At 32.2% G+C, this 14,008-nt stretch overlaps 3 protein-coding genes across 7 annotated transcripts in view; all 3 read right to left on the minus strand.

Moving 5' to 3' along the window:
* The window catches only part of LOC105119003 (wall-associated receptor kinase 2-like), a 7,712-nt gene extending 5,126 nt beyond the window's left edge, over positions 1-2,586 (minus strand). Inside the window, exons 1-3 of the mRNA XM_011017096.1 lie at positions 2,503-2,586; positions 2,276-2,416; positions 1,802-2,097 (exon numbers count right to left, since the gene is read on the minus strand). Of these exons, the coding sequence (XP_011015398.1) occupies positions 1,802-2,097; positions 2,276-2,416; positions 2,503-2,586 (521 nt within the window). The remainder of the gene's footprint in view (positions 1-1,801; positions 2,098-2,275; positions 2,417-2,502) is intronic.
* Positions 2,587-3,220: 634 nt separating this feature from the next.
* Positions 3,221-4,051, minus strand: LOC105112148 (protein TIC 20-v, chloroplastic-like). The gene has a single exon (XM_011007746.1). It carries the CDS (start codon positions 3,950-3,952, stop codon positions 3,341-3,343), a length of 612 nt encoding a protein of 203 aa, XP_011006048.1. The 5' UTR covers positions 3,953-4,051; the 3' UTR covers positions 3,221-3,340.
* Positions 4,052-5,586: 1,535 nt separating this feature from the next.
* Positions 5,587-14,008, minus strand: part of LOC105112116 (wall-associated receptor kinase 2-like) — a 16,079-nt gene continuing 7,657 nt past the window's right edge. Inside the window, exons 1-4 of one of the 5 annotated variants that reach the window (XM_011007726.1) lie at positions 9,716-9,798; positions 7,898-8,438; positions 7,391-7,540; positions 5,587-6,947 (exon numbers count right to left, since the gene is read on the minus strand). In XM_011007726.1, the coding sequence (XP_011006028.1) occupies positions 5,797-6,947; positions 7,391-7,540; positions 7,898-8,438; positions 9,716-9,769 (1,896 nt within the window). In that variant the 5' untranslated portion in view covers positions 9,770-9,798 and the 3' untranslated portion in view covers positions 5,587-5,796. Of the gene's footprint in view, positions 6,948-7,390; positions 7,541-7,897; positions 9,025-9,715; positions 9,799-14,008 lie in introns of those variants that run through there. The other 4 variants (XM_011007735.1, XM_011007712.1, XM_011007719.1 and 1 more) reach the window with 4 other exon arrangements.

Genomic DNA, 14,008 nt, shown 5'->3' on the forward strand with positions numbered 1-14,008 from the left:
GACCGCATGCGCAGGCAGCCATGTCTCGAGCCCATTCGGGCGTGCATTTTGTTTATCTAGTAACTCGTTGTCTCAAATCGAAGCCTACATCGAGACTAATTCTTTCTTCTTCTTCTTCTTTTAATAATTAATTGTATATATTTCAACTAATCTTGTATATTTTAAAATTAATAATTATAAATTTTTTTAGCAATCCTAAAAACCCATAAACTTAAATCCATAATTATTAAAGAATAAATTCAAAATCTAACTAGTTGAATTATTCTTTAAAATTACTTCAAGTTTATTTCTAATCTACATCAAGAATAAAATTCTTTAAATTTAATTAAAACTAAATAAACGTTAATTTGATAATTTCAAATTTTCAAATTGTTTTAACTTCTATCCAAAACAATATTTTTTTTTAGATTTTTTTTTCAAAAAGTTATTAAATAATATTATATTATTTTAAAAAAAAAATCTAAAACACCTAACCAATCTTTAACTCCAGACTTGAGGTAAGTATGGTTTTCTGGGCTACGCTCTGGGTCGGCAAAATAGCATTGAGACAGAGAATGTGTCAGGCAAATCATCACTCAGTTCACATGAGAACGCAGCTCCCTCAACAGATGAACCCATATAGTTCAACTGTGTCCCATTATCCGCCCACTTCTAGGTCATGTATGTGTCCCAAAATAAATAAATAAAATGTTCAAAGTAGTTTTTTTTTTTTGTTCAATTAGGAAATTAAGCTTTTGGACTTTTGTTTTTAATAGATGTGTTCAATAAATTATTTAATTTTTTTTACAAGCTATTAATTCACAAAGATGAGGCTCAAGATGGAGACCCATCTTAATACTCGTTTGGGTTCAGCAATTTACTTTTTTTAATAAAAAAAATATTTTTTTAATTATTTTTCTCAATATTTTTGGATTAATATACTAATATTAAAAATAATTTTTTTTAAAAATATTTTTTAAAATATTTCTTCATAAAAATACACTTTCAAATCCCATCTCAATCATGCAAGAAAGTGTATCGCTGCACTAGAGTCTTGGCTTGATGGTGAGAAGGGCTTGTCTTCTTTCACTACTTCTGGATTCAAGTTTTTATGTGCACGTCTATCATCCTCGCGATGTCTTATATACCCACTGGATTTGTAGGGTGTTCAGTAAGCCATGAGATTAGTCGTGGCACATACAAACTGATCCAAATACCCACATAAATAAAAAAAAATATACCACTGAATAAACAAGCTTGTTGATTAATAAACCTAATATTACAAACCCATAGTTTTATTTGAATAATATATGATAAAAGTAAAATTTGAAGCTTCCGGATCCTAAAGACAATAGTTGACAGAATCACAAGCCACACAGCTACAACTCATTCAACCAACCAAATGTACTGTTTTTCTCCTGACTTGGCATTGGCGTTTGGCTTCTTTCCTGTGTGCTTGGAAAGACATAGCAAGCAATGGTCACTGCTTGAGAAATTTGGCTTCTTTCCTGGGTGGTTGGAAATGAGACATAGCAAGCAATGGTCACTGCTGCCTCATAAGAAAATGCAGAGGGCAACTACCTGATATGACACTGATTATACCGAATACTTGACAACCTGTTTTACCATCACCATACTTGCTAAATTGACAGTAACGTTTGTAATTTACGATGGTGTTGGCATTGATATCTCTCTGGGTCTTTGTACTCATCGATATCTATATAACATAAGAAATCTATGTAAACCTGAAACCTGAAAATGATTTATGTGAACATCAAATCTGAAAAGGAAATATTCCACATGACCGGACAATAGAAAAGACCTGTTCTTGTGAATATCACCTGCAGAAATATTAACTGCGGAAATTCCAAAAAGCATTAACCAGTTTATCTTGGCATCCTTGTTGAAGATAGTGGTGTCCTTTGAAACCTTCACTGTACAAGCAAGATATCTTTGAACGTTGTTTGAATGAGTGCAGCCTGTATTACTGCCACAAGTATATGCACTAGTACTAGCTTTAGCCTGTTCGCGCCTCTCATTCTTAACCACACATTCAATTTCAATCCCAACAACTGATGTATGTTTTCCATCTGCTATGAGAGTGAGCTGCCAGGCAATCTGAAAGATCAAAGGAGCGTTTATCTGTTAAAAAGGTCACTCCACAGCGATTTAAGCCTGAAATATTTGTGTAGTTGTATATGCTTGAAACTTAAATATCAAGAAGCTCTAGGCAACTGGGAATTGAGGTCCGACAGCATATCCAGAATGACCAAGGATTCTTATCTGACGTGTTCACATTTTCAGTGCAAATAAGAGACAGGCAGCAACCAACTGTCACCTCAGCTTCTGTCTCCATGACCTCAGTATCACAACCAATAGCTGTCAACATGTTTCTGAAGTTTGAGAACATGAAAGGGCCCGATCCAAGTGCGATAGACTGTAAAAAAAAGGCATCCCCGATTTGTCATAGCAGTCATATGCCATATCAATGCCTACAGTTACTGTGCCCTCCTACACATATACATCGCAAGCAGGCATGTTACGTCCAAACCAAAGTTCAGCATCACCATCATTTGAACTGCAATCTAGAAAGAAATGCTCCTTCATGGATCAGTCAGGTTTCTCGAACACAGAGGGATATGGAACACTAACATTCACACATTTTCCTTGGCAACCAGGTTTCACTTCTTGGCTTGAAGTTGCTGTTGTCATTAGCCACAATAATAGCAGCATCATTAGCCAAGCCACCCACATCTAGAGAATCAGTTTTTCATTCACGTCCAATGTCAATTAACCTACTGTAAGCTAAAGAAAAAATGAATAAATACATATAAATATATAAAAAGAGAAAAGCTCTAAACCACCTCTCACAATTTGTGCAACTTGATTTCTTTTAGAAATACTCAAAACGTTGAAACATGACAGATTCAGAGCAGACTCGGTTGATGAAAACTTCACAATATACAGCAAAATTTGTTAAACATCTTCTTTCACTAGCTAGCTATTTATAAAACAAAGAAATTCAACCATCTTATGATAGCAGACTGTACAATTAAACAAATAGAAGTAACCGAACGCAACAAGATAAACACACTATAAGAGGTAAAGTTGATTATTTCTAATCCTTCCATACATATGTATAATCCTCAAAAAAAAAAATTCAACTATTAAACGAAATGAAATTGAATTCGGTCCATAACAGCATTCAACACAATATGCACAAAAACATTAACAACAGGCGTTGCAAGATCAAAGTTTCTCCCTTCTTTTGGCAAATTTATTAATTCAAAAGGCAAAATACAAGCACATTACAAAGTACAAGAAAAAAAGTGACAATAATCAAAACCCAACAATGGGAAATCTAAAGAACCTGCCTATCAGCAGCCTCAGCAACAATGGGCAACCTAGGAATCTGACCAAACAAACAAGAAGTAGACCCATAAATCAAACAAACCAAAAGGTACAAAAACACAGTACTGTCCAAACTCATCAACAAATCCAATCCCAACCCATCTTTTGGATTAAAACTCCTCTCTAACAAATCAGGAAATATCAACAACACATCGAGCACTATAGCTTGCATGGTATTGAACCTCACATATCTGCTAAAATTGGAGTTTCTCACAACGACAAAGTAAAGAGTCAAAAACACCAAAAACCCATTTAAGGGAAAGCTCTTAAAGACTTTAATAGCTGGGAACAGAGGCTGGATGAGAGCTTGAATTGGAGAAAACTGGTTTATGACGTATTTTCCGTACTGGATTCCGTCAAAGAATGGGTAGAAGTAACAGACGGCGGAGATTATCCTGTCTGTTGTGTCTGCTGAATCGTTACCGTTGGATTTGGCTAAAATTAGTCTTCTGGGCCCTTTCCATTTTCTTGTGTGAGGCAAAAAAGATGGGTTTCTGAGGGAGAGAAGGAAGGGTTTTTGGGAGAGGGTAAGAGGGGCTTGTGGAAAGAGAAGAGTGGACATGGTTTTGCTCCTCCCTTTCCTTTTTTCCCAGCGAGAGGTAGAAGAAGCTAAAATTGTTGGAGATAAGTTTTTCTAATATCCAATAAAAAGAAAATAAAATGAGATTAAACCCAGATCTTTTTTTCTTAAAAAATTAAGGATGATTTTATAGTTAACGATGTTGTCCTCGCTGTTCTTATCCTGTTTCAAACTACTGATTTTTACTTCTTCTTCTTTCTTTCTTTTTTTCCCTAATGACGAGTCAAATTTGGGTAACTAATCAAGGCGCCTCGCAATAATGCATAAAGTTATTAAACCCCGATTATGATTTATCGGGTTGAATTCTATGTACTATTTTGATATGTGTTATATTTTTAAAGAGTTTTTTTATTTAAAAATATATTAAATAATTTTTTTAAAAAAATTATTTTCAACCAGTATATCAAACTAATTTAAATAATAATTTAAAATAAAAAATTTAATTTAAAAAAATATAAAATCATGTTTTAATTGTATTAAAAGTTGATTAATCGATTCAGTCAAATTTAATTGAAATAATTTTTAATTAATTTAATTTAAAACCAGTTTAAATCAAATTTCAATTAAATCAAATTTTATTTAACCATGTTTTAATAATTGATGATAATACTTTTGTTTTGTGAACTTTTAATTTAATCCAGCTCAATGGTAGACTTTTGTTTTGTTAGGCCATGGGGTTATTTTGTACGAGAATTTATAATAAATGATTTTGATGTAGAAAATTAAGAATATATTAGGTATGATTTTGTGTTTTGGGTCAAAATAATGCAAGGTTTGATTTAAAAAAAAAAGTTAATTTATTAGAAAGTAAAAAAGAAAACTACTTGAGGAACATGTATTACTTGGTGTTCTGTTTATATAAATTAAATATGTTAACAGTGGTCATCATATGAGCAACCAAGTACACGAACCTGAGACCACAGAGGGAACAAACATTTTGATCCCAAGTTCTTGCCACTTGACCACCACCTAGATGGTTCAATAATAGACTTTTGTTTTGTTAGGCCATGAGGTTATTTTGTACGAGAATTTATAATAAATGATTTTGATGTAGAAAATTAAGAATATATTAGGTATGATTTTGTGTTTTGGGTCAAAATAATGCAAGGTTTGATTTAAAAAAAAAAGTTAATTTATTAGAAAGTAAAAAAGAAAACTACTTGAGGAACATGTATTACTTGGTGTTCTGTTTATATAAATTAAATATGTTAACATTAATATAATTTTTTTATATTATTTATTTATTAAAATCGTATAAATAAATGTAATTATGTGATTGGACGGACCTAAATGGACGAAACACTCAATGATTTTTATAAGTTATTTTCGGAGTAGAAGATATTTTTTTGGACACTGATAATTGGATGAGATGGATAGGTCGACGTGTTTGATCTGCCTACACCGGACACGGGCGGGTTAGTCGTCAAGCAGTCTTGGCCCGCCAATGTGGACTCATAGGCACGAGCCATTGCACAGGCCAGACATGTCTTGGCCCAATTTCTGAGAAGCACTTCTCTCCCGTTTTATTTTTCGAATCTTATTTATTTATTAACTTATTTTTAAAATAACAAAACTACGAAATAATAATCACTCTCTTTATTTATTTATTTATTTATTTTGCAAACCCGCACATTTATTTGAATAATTTATGGCTCAAAGAGAGGTAATTAGGAAGCTAGTAAAGCGTCCATAAAGCTACGACGTATTCAAGGAAGCAAGAGCGTGCCTTCTTGCCTGTACAAACAGAGATGAAAATTTACTTGACATTATTGAGAGTTGAGACTGATTCATAAAGCGACCATGCTGACAAGACGATCGTTCCAGTTTTAAATACTATCAGAGAAGTTCTCAATCTCAAGTGGTATCACAGTCTGAGACTGTGTCATTGGACGACGTGCAATCTTGCCGAAAGATTGTGATGATTCGCCTAACAAGTATTCCGTCTCGTCGCTATTTTGCTGAGCCCATGATTTCTGATGAAGATCTTTCAGCTTAGCAAGCTCATCTGACACTTCCTTCATGGTTGGCCGGTTTAATCCCATGCTATTCAGACATCCTTTTGCAAGCTCAGCTACAGCTTCTATCTCATCCATTTCGCCTTCATCAGCTGCCTGGAAATCCAAAATTCTGAAAAGATTATCTGTTTCCAGTGCTGAGATAAAGTGTTGAATCAGGTTCCGTTTCTCTCCAGAACTGGAACTGGAGTTTGGCTTTTCTCCCGTGAGAAGCTCCACAAGAACTACCCCAAAGCTGAAGACATCGCTCCTTGCGGTTAAAATACCCGTCATGAGATACTCTGGATCCAGGTAGCCTAAAGTCCCTTGTATTTTTGTGGCTATAATGGTTTGGTCTGAAGAAATCAGCACTGAAGCTCCAAAATCTGCAACCTTTGCTGTGTAGTTGTTGTCTAAAAGTATGTTCACGGACTTGACATCTCCATGAATAATCGGAGGGTCTGCAAGAGAATGCAGGTAATTAAGCGCAAGGGCAATCTCTGATGCTATCCTCAGACGATTGCTCCAGGAAGCTAGTAACTGCGACGTTTTGTCATGTATGTGCTTGGAAAGAGTTCCATTTGAAATGAACTCATAAACTAACAATGGCACTTTGGTCTCCAAACACAGGCCCAAGAGCTTCACCACGTTCTTGTGATTGACCTGTGAGACAACGCCCATTTCCTTTTGAAATTCCTCATTCATCTGAGCCTTGTCTACCCCTTTAAACTTCTTGACTGCAACTTGGACATCATCTGCTGGAACTCCTCTGTAAACAGAACCAAAACCACCTTCTCCAAGTTTCTGATCATCATCATAATTTTTTGTCGCCTTTTCCAGCTCCGCCTCGCTGAAAATCCTTACTCGTTGGTGCTTTAAAACCATTCCCCCGTTCTCCCTGAAGTTTCTATCCTTTTTCCTTTTTTTGCACATCATGTACAGTAGAACACAAATGATCACAAGCAAAATGGCTGCTCCAATAGCTGCATACCAATGTCAAAGAAAAATGTTACTTTAAACACAAATCAAGAGATTTCTTTTCTAGCCTTTTTCCGAGTGATATATGGCCATTAGTATCATCATAACAGCATCTAAATCGGATTTTTTTTACTGTTCTCAGATTAAGTTTTTTTGCACACCAAGACTTAAGTCCCTTTTCCGATCCAGTTAAAGTCAAGCAATGCAAGTTGAGATTATGAGATTCTTGAATATTCATTATATATGCTAGTCTTTTTAATCATATACTTATTGAAAATCATCAAAAGAAGAAGAACCATACATGCATAGATATAAATGCCTGTTCTTATTGTTAATTGCCTATAAAGCTGAAGTTCGGGAATTATAGACTCGGCCAGTAATGGCTACGATGCTCTTCATAACGGAGAAACTCATTATAACAAGATTAATTCCCAGGTCACTTACGTACCTGCAATTAATGTGATGATACCAAGTCCTTGACAACCTTTTTTACCATCACCATACATACCAAGTGGACATCGACACTTGTAATTCCCAATGGTGTTCTTGCATCTACCATGACATGGATATCTTTCTGGATCCTTGCACTCATCGACATCTAAATGTTAAAAAAGTAGTGAGTAAAATCTGATTAATTATAAATTAGAAAAATAAATTATATAAAAAATAAATCATGCCAATTAAATGGATATGATTAGGCAATGAAAGATTTTCATGTATATTAGCCAATTGGTCTAGCATAAAACTCAGGTAGTGCTTAAGTTGAAATGTTTATAAAAAACATTAATCATGAGATGGAAATTTTAAGCAAGCTCAAATTTCTGGCTAGGCCACAGGATTTTTTTATTATTATTACATATGACGAGAGACAAACAGGGAAAGAACATAACCTGAAAAAGCATATATAAAAAGTACTAATATTGGAAAACATACCAAAAATCAATAACCAGTTTACCTTGGCATCCTTCTTGGAGATAGGGATTTCCTTCGAACCCTTCATTGCATAAGCAACGATATCCTTGACCACTCTCAGGGTAGGTGCAATTTGCATTAGCGCCACAAGCATATGCACTTGCATTAGCTTTAGCCTGTTCGCACGTCTCATTTTTAACTGCCCATTCAATAACAATATCTGTTCTATATGCATCTTTTCCATATTTTGGCTTGCGAGAGAGCGGCCAATCTGAAATCTTCAAGGAGTTCTTGTCCACTAAAAAAGCAAATCCACAGAGATTGAAGTCCGAAACGTTCGTGTAGTTGTAAAAACTAAATAATGAAATATCAAGTGATTTGAGGCCCTTAGGGATTGAGCTCTGGCAGCATCCAGAACCTGAGCAAGGATTTCCATCGGACATGTTAACATATTCTGTGCACAAGGAGAGACAGGCGGCTCCATATGTCAACTCATAGTTGGTCACCTGGGCAAAGGTATCGCAACCAATAGCTGTGAATATATTTCGGAGGTGTGAGAACATGAAGGGGCCTGATCCAAGGGTCATAGACTGTCGGAAAGATTCTGTCTGCATCCCTGCTTTGTTATAGCATTTGAATGCTGCATCAATGCCTAGAGTTACTGTGCCCTCCAGCTGTGATATATTGTGAACAGGCATGTTTCTTCCAAACCACAGTTCAGGATGACCTTCATCGTTAGAACTGCAGTTTAGAAAGAAGTGCTTATTCATGGCACAGCTTCGTTCGCCAATCCCAAAGGGGTAAGGAACACTAACATTCCCACACTTGTCTTGGCAGTCAGGTTTTACATCTGGCCTTGCTGCCTCCACCGGCCACAACAATAGCAACATCATCAGCCAAGACACCCACATGATCATCTGCAGGATCATTTTTTTATGCACTACCCAACTTGTGTGACTTAAACAAACCATCTCCCTCTAATTTGTGTGAACTTCTTTCCTGGAAATTATATGCTATGGGAAACTACTAATTAAATCCATCACACCAAGAATGTAAATTCTAGAAAAAATAATAATAATAAACATAACAAATGGAGAACAGATTCGGTCGATCGATGGAGACTTAAACACCAAGAATGCAACAATTTTTCAACGTATTCTCTGTTTTTTTTTTATATTCTTTTCACAACTGTAACTGATCATAAAAAATGACTTATATATATATATATTGAAGTCCATCGTTTAGTTGCAGACAGCAATGTCTTAATCAAATAGCCAATTGCAATAGGAGAAAAAATGGAAAGCCTTTTTCTTGCTTCGCTTACATGCTTGAGTGGACTATTCCATGGAGGAATACTCCTAACCCATCAACATCAATCATCAAATAGTTAGTATTCCAAGATGTTATAGGGATGGAAACAATAAGAATGAATGAAGACAACTGAAACCATAACCCACTTGGTAGTAGAGACGGAGACAACATCTCTTTCTTTTTTGGGTCTCTGTCTCCAAAACAGTTTTCAAGCCAATTTCTATCCCTCCCTCCAAAAAGAATCGAGAAACAGGACATGTCCTAGAGAAAAACTAGTTATCTTTTTCTATAAAAAATAGCCCGGTAAACATGTCTGAAGAATAAGGCAAAACTTGGATGAGATTTGATTAAAACAGTCATAATTTTAGATCCAACCCAACGGATGGATCAAGTTCAAGTTAAAAAGTTTAGTTTTATCAGAGCTTAGCTGGCTATAACTATCGAGTTCTAAAAGATATTCAAACGAGACCTAGAAGGTGCTTCTTTTTTTTTCTCTATTTATTTTTTCTAGTTTTTATTCATGCTATGCACTGTGTGAGAAAGGCCGAGAGAAATAGTCTGTTATTCTCCCTGTTTTGTCATAGCAGTCGAATGCTGCATCCATGGCTACAGTGACGAACAGGCATGTTTCTCCCTAACAACAGTTCTCTCTCTCACTAAATTCTTCAACCTCTTTGCTTGTAGATGTATATAATTAAGACAGACCACCAACCAAGAACACATTACGAATATGACTATTTCCAAGACGACCGGGTCAATGGAGCCCTGAGAGTCCTTCCTTGCATCTTTCATTTTATATTTGTAGAAAATTCATAGTATGACAACAATCCAACATCTTAATGTCCAGTGGGTTAATGATGAAGGTCAAAGCTATCACATGCAAAGTCTATGGCTGCCACTGTATGTGGTTAGGTGGTGTTTAATATTATAATTATTATTATTTTTTAAAATAATTTTTATTAGAAAATATATTAAAATAATATTTTTTAAAAAACTTATTTTTAATATATATAAAAATAATTTAAAAACATCATAAAAATCTAATGTGAATTAAAAAAAATTAACAAAAACACAGCTAAGCCATATAGCCAAACTAGCTTCTAATATCTTTCCACAATTTTATATATATATTTTGTAATTTCTCAAGTGGAAGGTGAAGGGAGATGTTTAAGATATATATGTTTATTTCATAAGCAATTAAGTTTTTCACTTCATATTTTTTCATTAATTAATTAATTATTTGTTTATTTTGCCTGTCCATTTATTTGATGAATTATATGTAAATCAATCAATGTTATCAAAGAAAAAGTAAATGGCTAAGAGATGTTAATAGTTAATACGATTTTAATTTTCTAAATATATCGTAATAATAATATTAATAATGTATTCTTAAAATTGTTTTTTTATATATAAAAAAACTTAATCTTAAACAACATTGAAACTAATTAAAGATATAGCTTGATTGTTGAGTGAAAAATAAACATAATTAAACACCAAAATAAATGCCCCCTCTTGCATGTTCCAAAGCTATTAATGCATCCCAAAGGCCATGTACAAAAATAAATATTAAAATTGAATTAGTGATCTTAGCATCGCACTCATTCACATCTATTACGTCCATTGTTTTAAAGCTGTGCCATGGCTGATTCAGAGCATGGATCAGTTTGTAATGAAAAAAATAGAAAAAGAAAATGGTTGATTCAGTCAAAAATTCTTGTTGACTAGTGACAGACTTCACGTGTAGTAAAACTGGATTATTAATTTATAATTTTTTTAAAAAAATAAAATTATTGCTTTTAAATTTTTTTAAGTCAATTTTTTTGAATTGTAATGTGGACCTTATCTCAAATTAATCTATTAGTTTGATTTTAAAATTATGATTTTGTCTCAAGATCACTGCTACAAAAGGTCTTTGGGTCAATTAGTTTTTTTTTTCTTTTCTATTTAGAACTACTTGGGTAGATTTAACATTGTGTTTGTAATTATTTTTTGAAATATTTTTTATTTATAAATATATTAAAATAACAGTTTTTATTTTTAATATCAGCATTTTAAAACCATAAAAAATATAAAACAAATAATTTATAAAAATAATTTGTATTTTGAAAGGACGATGTCACTGCAAACACCGCATTCAACATGCCTTGATTTATTTCCAACAAAAAGCAAGTTGATTGCTTCTGTTTTTTGATATTTCAAGCGGAAATCATCCACAAAATGATCAACCGAAAAACGGTGGGTTTTTGAGGGAGAGAGAAGGTTTATGAGAGCGGGCAAGAGGGGTTGTTGAAAAGAGAGGAGTTATATCTTTAATTAATTTATAAAAATAGATAAAAATGTATTAATTTGAAATAAAAAATAAAGAATATTTAAATTTTTTTAATTACTTTTGGAAAGTAAAATCAATGAAAAAAGAATCACAAAGATGTTTTTTATCATCTAATCAAAGGAGATTAAACTCAAAAAAATATAAAATAAAAGATGATGTTATGGCTTATCTATATGATGTTGTGCTGGCTATTTTTATTTTTTTTTAAATTATTAAATTTTACTTTGTTTTTTTAATGAAGGACAAATCAAAATTTGATAACTAATCTTGGCAACGAATTTGAATTGTATTTGAAAAGGCACTTGAAGCGACTTTATATAGAAAAGATATCCATTCAATGATTTTTCTAAGTGTTTTTGAATGTTTTTAATATGTTGAGTTTAAAATTATAAATAATATTTGAAAAGATATCAAATTTGTTGTTTCTAAAATAAAAAACAATATTTTTTAGGAAATTATGAAAATAATAGAGATAATTTTTTATTTTGAGATTGAATAAAAGTTTATATATATATATATATATATATTTATTTAAAATTAAAAAGAAAATAACTCAATTACTATGTACTTCAACTAAATTAAATATGTTAAAGTTATAGAAAATAACAAATAACTTTCTTTTACATGTTATTTTTGAGGTACAACATAGTTTTTAACATGGTTATAATACTTGTATTAATACAATTCCATGAGTTAATTTAAAATCTTATCAACACAGAATCTAGAAGAATTTATAGTAAAAAAATTAAGTTAATTTAGTTAATCTGATCAAAATTTAATTATCAAAGTATTATTTTTTTAATCAAATAAAATTGTAATATGTTTTTAAAAAATAAACTTTAAAGTCCACTATCCAAATCAGATTTTATATATATTATTTTTTAATATTGAAAATTTGATAAGATGGTTGGGTAGAAGAATGGGTCGACATGTTTGATCTGCCAACACCTAAGACAAGTGGGTCAGCGTCGAACAGGCTTGGGCTGCTAATATATATATATATATATAATGGATGTTATCTTCCGGTACATATACAAACTTTGTATAAAAAATGGGATTTCGGATTTTAATTATAAGATTTAGTCCTTTGAGGGCAATCTGGTTTCAATTTTTCCCTTTACACCACACACACATATATAATTGCCCAATAAATCCTATATCTATTTATACTCAGAAGAAATCATGTATAACATTTTCATCATTTATTTTTATTGGTTATGAAGTTGTACTTATTAGAAACACTATCCCAAAATAAATATTTTTAAAAATAAATTTTAATTATATAAAATAAGACAGACAACATATCACCTGATTTAGCCTAGATATAGTGCCTATGAAATATAGACTAAATGTTTTTAACTTAAAAATTTATTTTTAACTTTTTAACCTAAAACATTTTAGTAACCTTGGTAAATACATTTATGGCATAAAAAAACACAAAATATCATCCTAAATACAAAACAAACCCAAAACTAAAAATCTTTTTGAGCTAAAATATGTTTATAAAAACTTTCAAGGTAAAAAAAAAAACACCCAAGTTGAATTCTTGTCGTCAAATGAAATCATTTGACATAAAGATTGATAATTGTGGTGGTTTGAATCAATATCAAAAATATTTCTTTCTCTTTACTATTGAAATCTAGCGACCTTTCTCTCATCTCTTAAACAAGGGATTCTATATTAACAAAAAAAATATTTTAAACCAAAATTGAATTGAAAAAAAAATTGAGAGAACAAATATGTATAATTTGTAAAGTTTGAGGACTAAATTAAACTTTTTTGTGAACTTTGAAACCATCATCCATTTGTATAGCCTTTCATGCTTTGGTCCCTATCTTTAAATTTTGTTCTTAGTTAATAAATTTGATTCAAATTTCCTTGAATTTAACCTAAAAAAATGCAATCGCGTAAAAAACATTTGAGGGCCTAATTAAAAAAAATTTGAACAATGGATCTGTATTAAAATATGTAAGGGTGAGTTGTGCACATATATATAATGTTTTGACCACACCTTTTATTTTTTATTTTTTTTAATTTAGATATGCTTAAATGCTTTTGTTATATAGTAACCTATAAAATAACATTTATATTAATATTTACTAGAAACAAAGTTAATGAACCAGGATTTTATCAATGTATTTTTACCAAAAAATATCAAATCAAGAAAAAAAATATGAATATAATTTTTCTAAATTCTTGAATGCATTATGCTGGCATGCACTGATACAAACAATCCCTTATAGAGGTACACGCTGACTTTAGCCAAAGCTAGATCTAAAAGCTTATTAGGTCTTGCCAGTACCCGACCCATCCATAATTAGGCTTGACAATATGTCAAGCCCAAGCATGTTAGGTCTTGCTCTAGCCAAACACAACCATAAATAGGCTTAATAGTGTGTCAAGCTCCATGTGTGTTGTGTTGACGCTAACTAGACCCAACCCTGATTTAGCTTTATAATGTGCTGAGCCTCGAACATATTGGGTTTACCTGTAATGTTTTGAATAAATAAGTAG

Source organism: Populus euphratica, unplaced genomic scaffold, assembly GCF_000495115.2.
Source record: "Populus euphratica unplaced genomic scaffold, PopEup_1.0 scaffold5.1, whole genome shotgun sequence".
NCBI lineage: Eukaryota > Viridiplantae > Streptophyta > Magnoliopsida > Malpighiales > Salicaceae > Populus > Populus euphratica.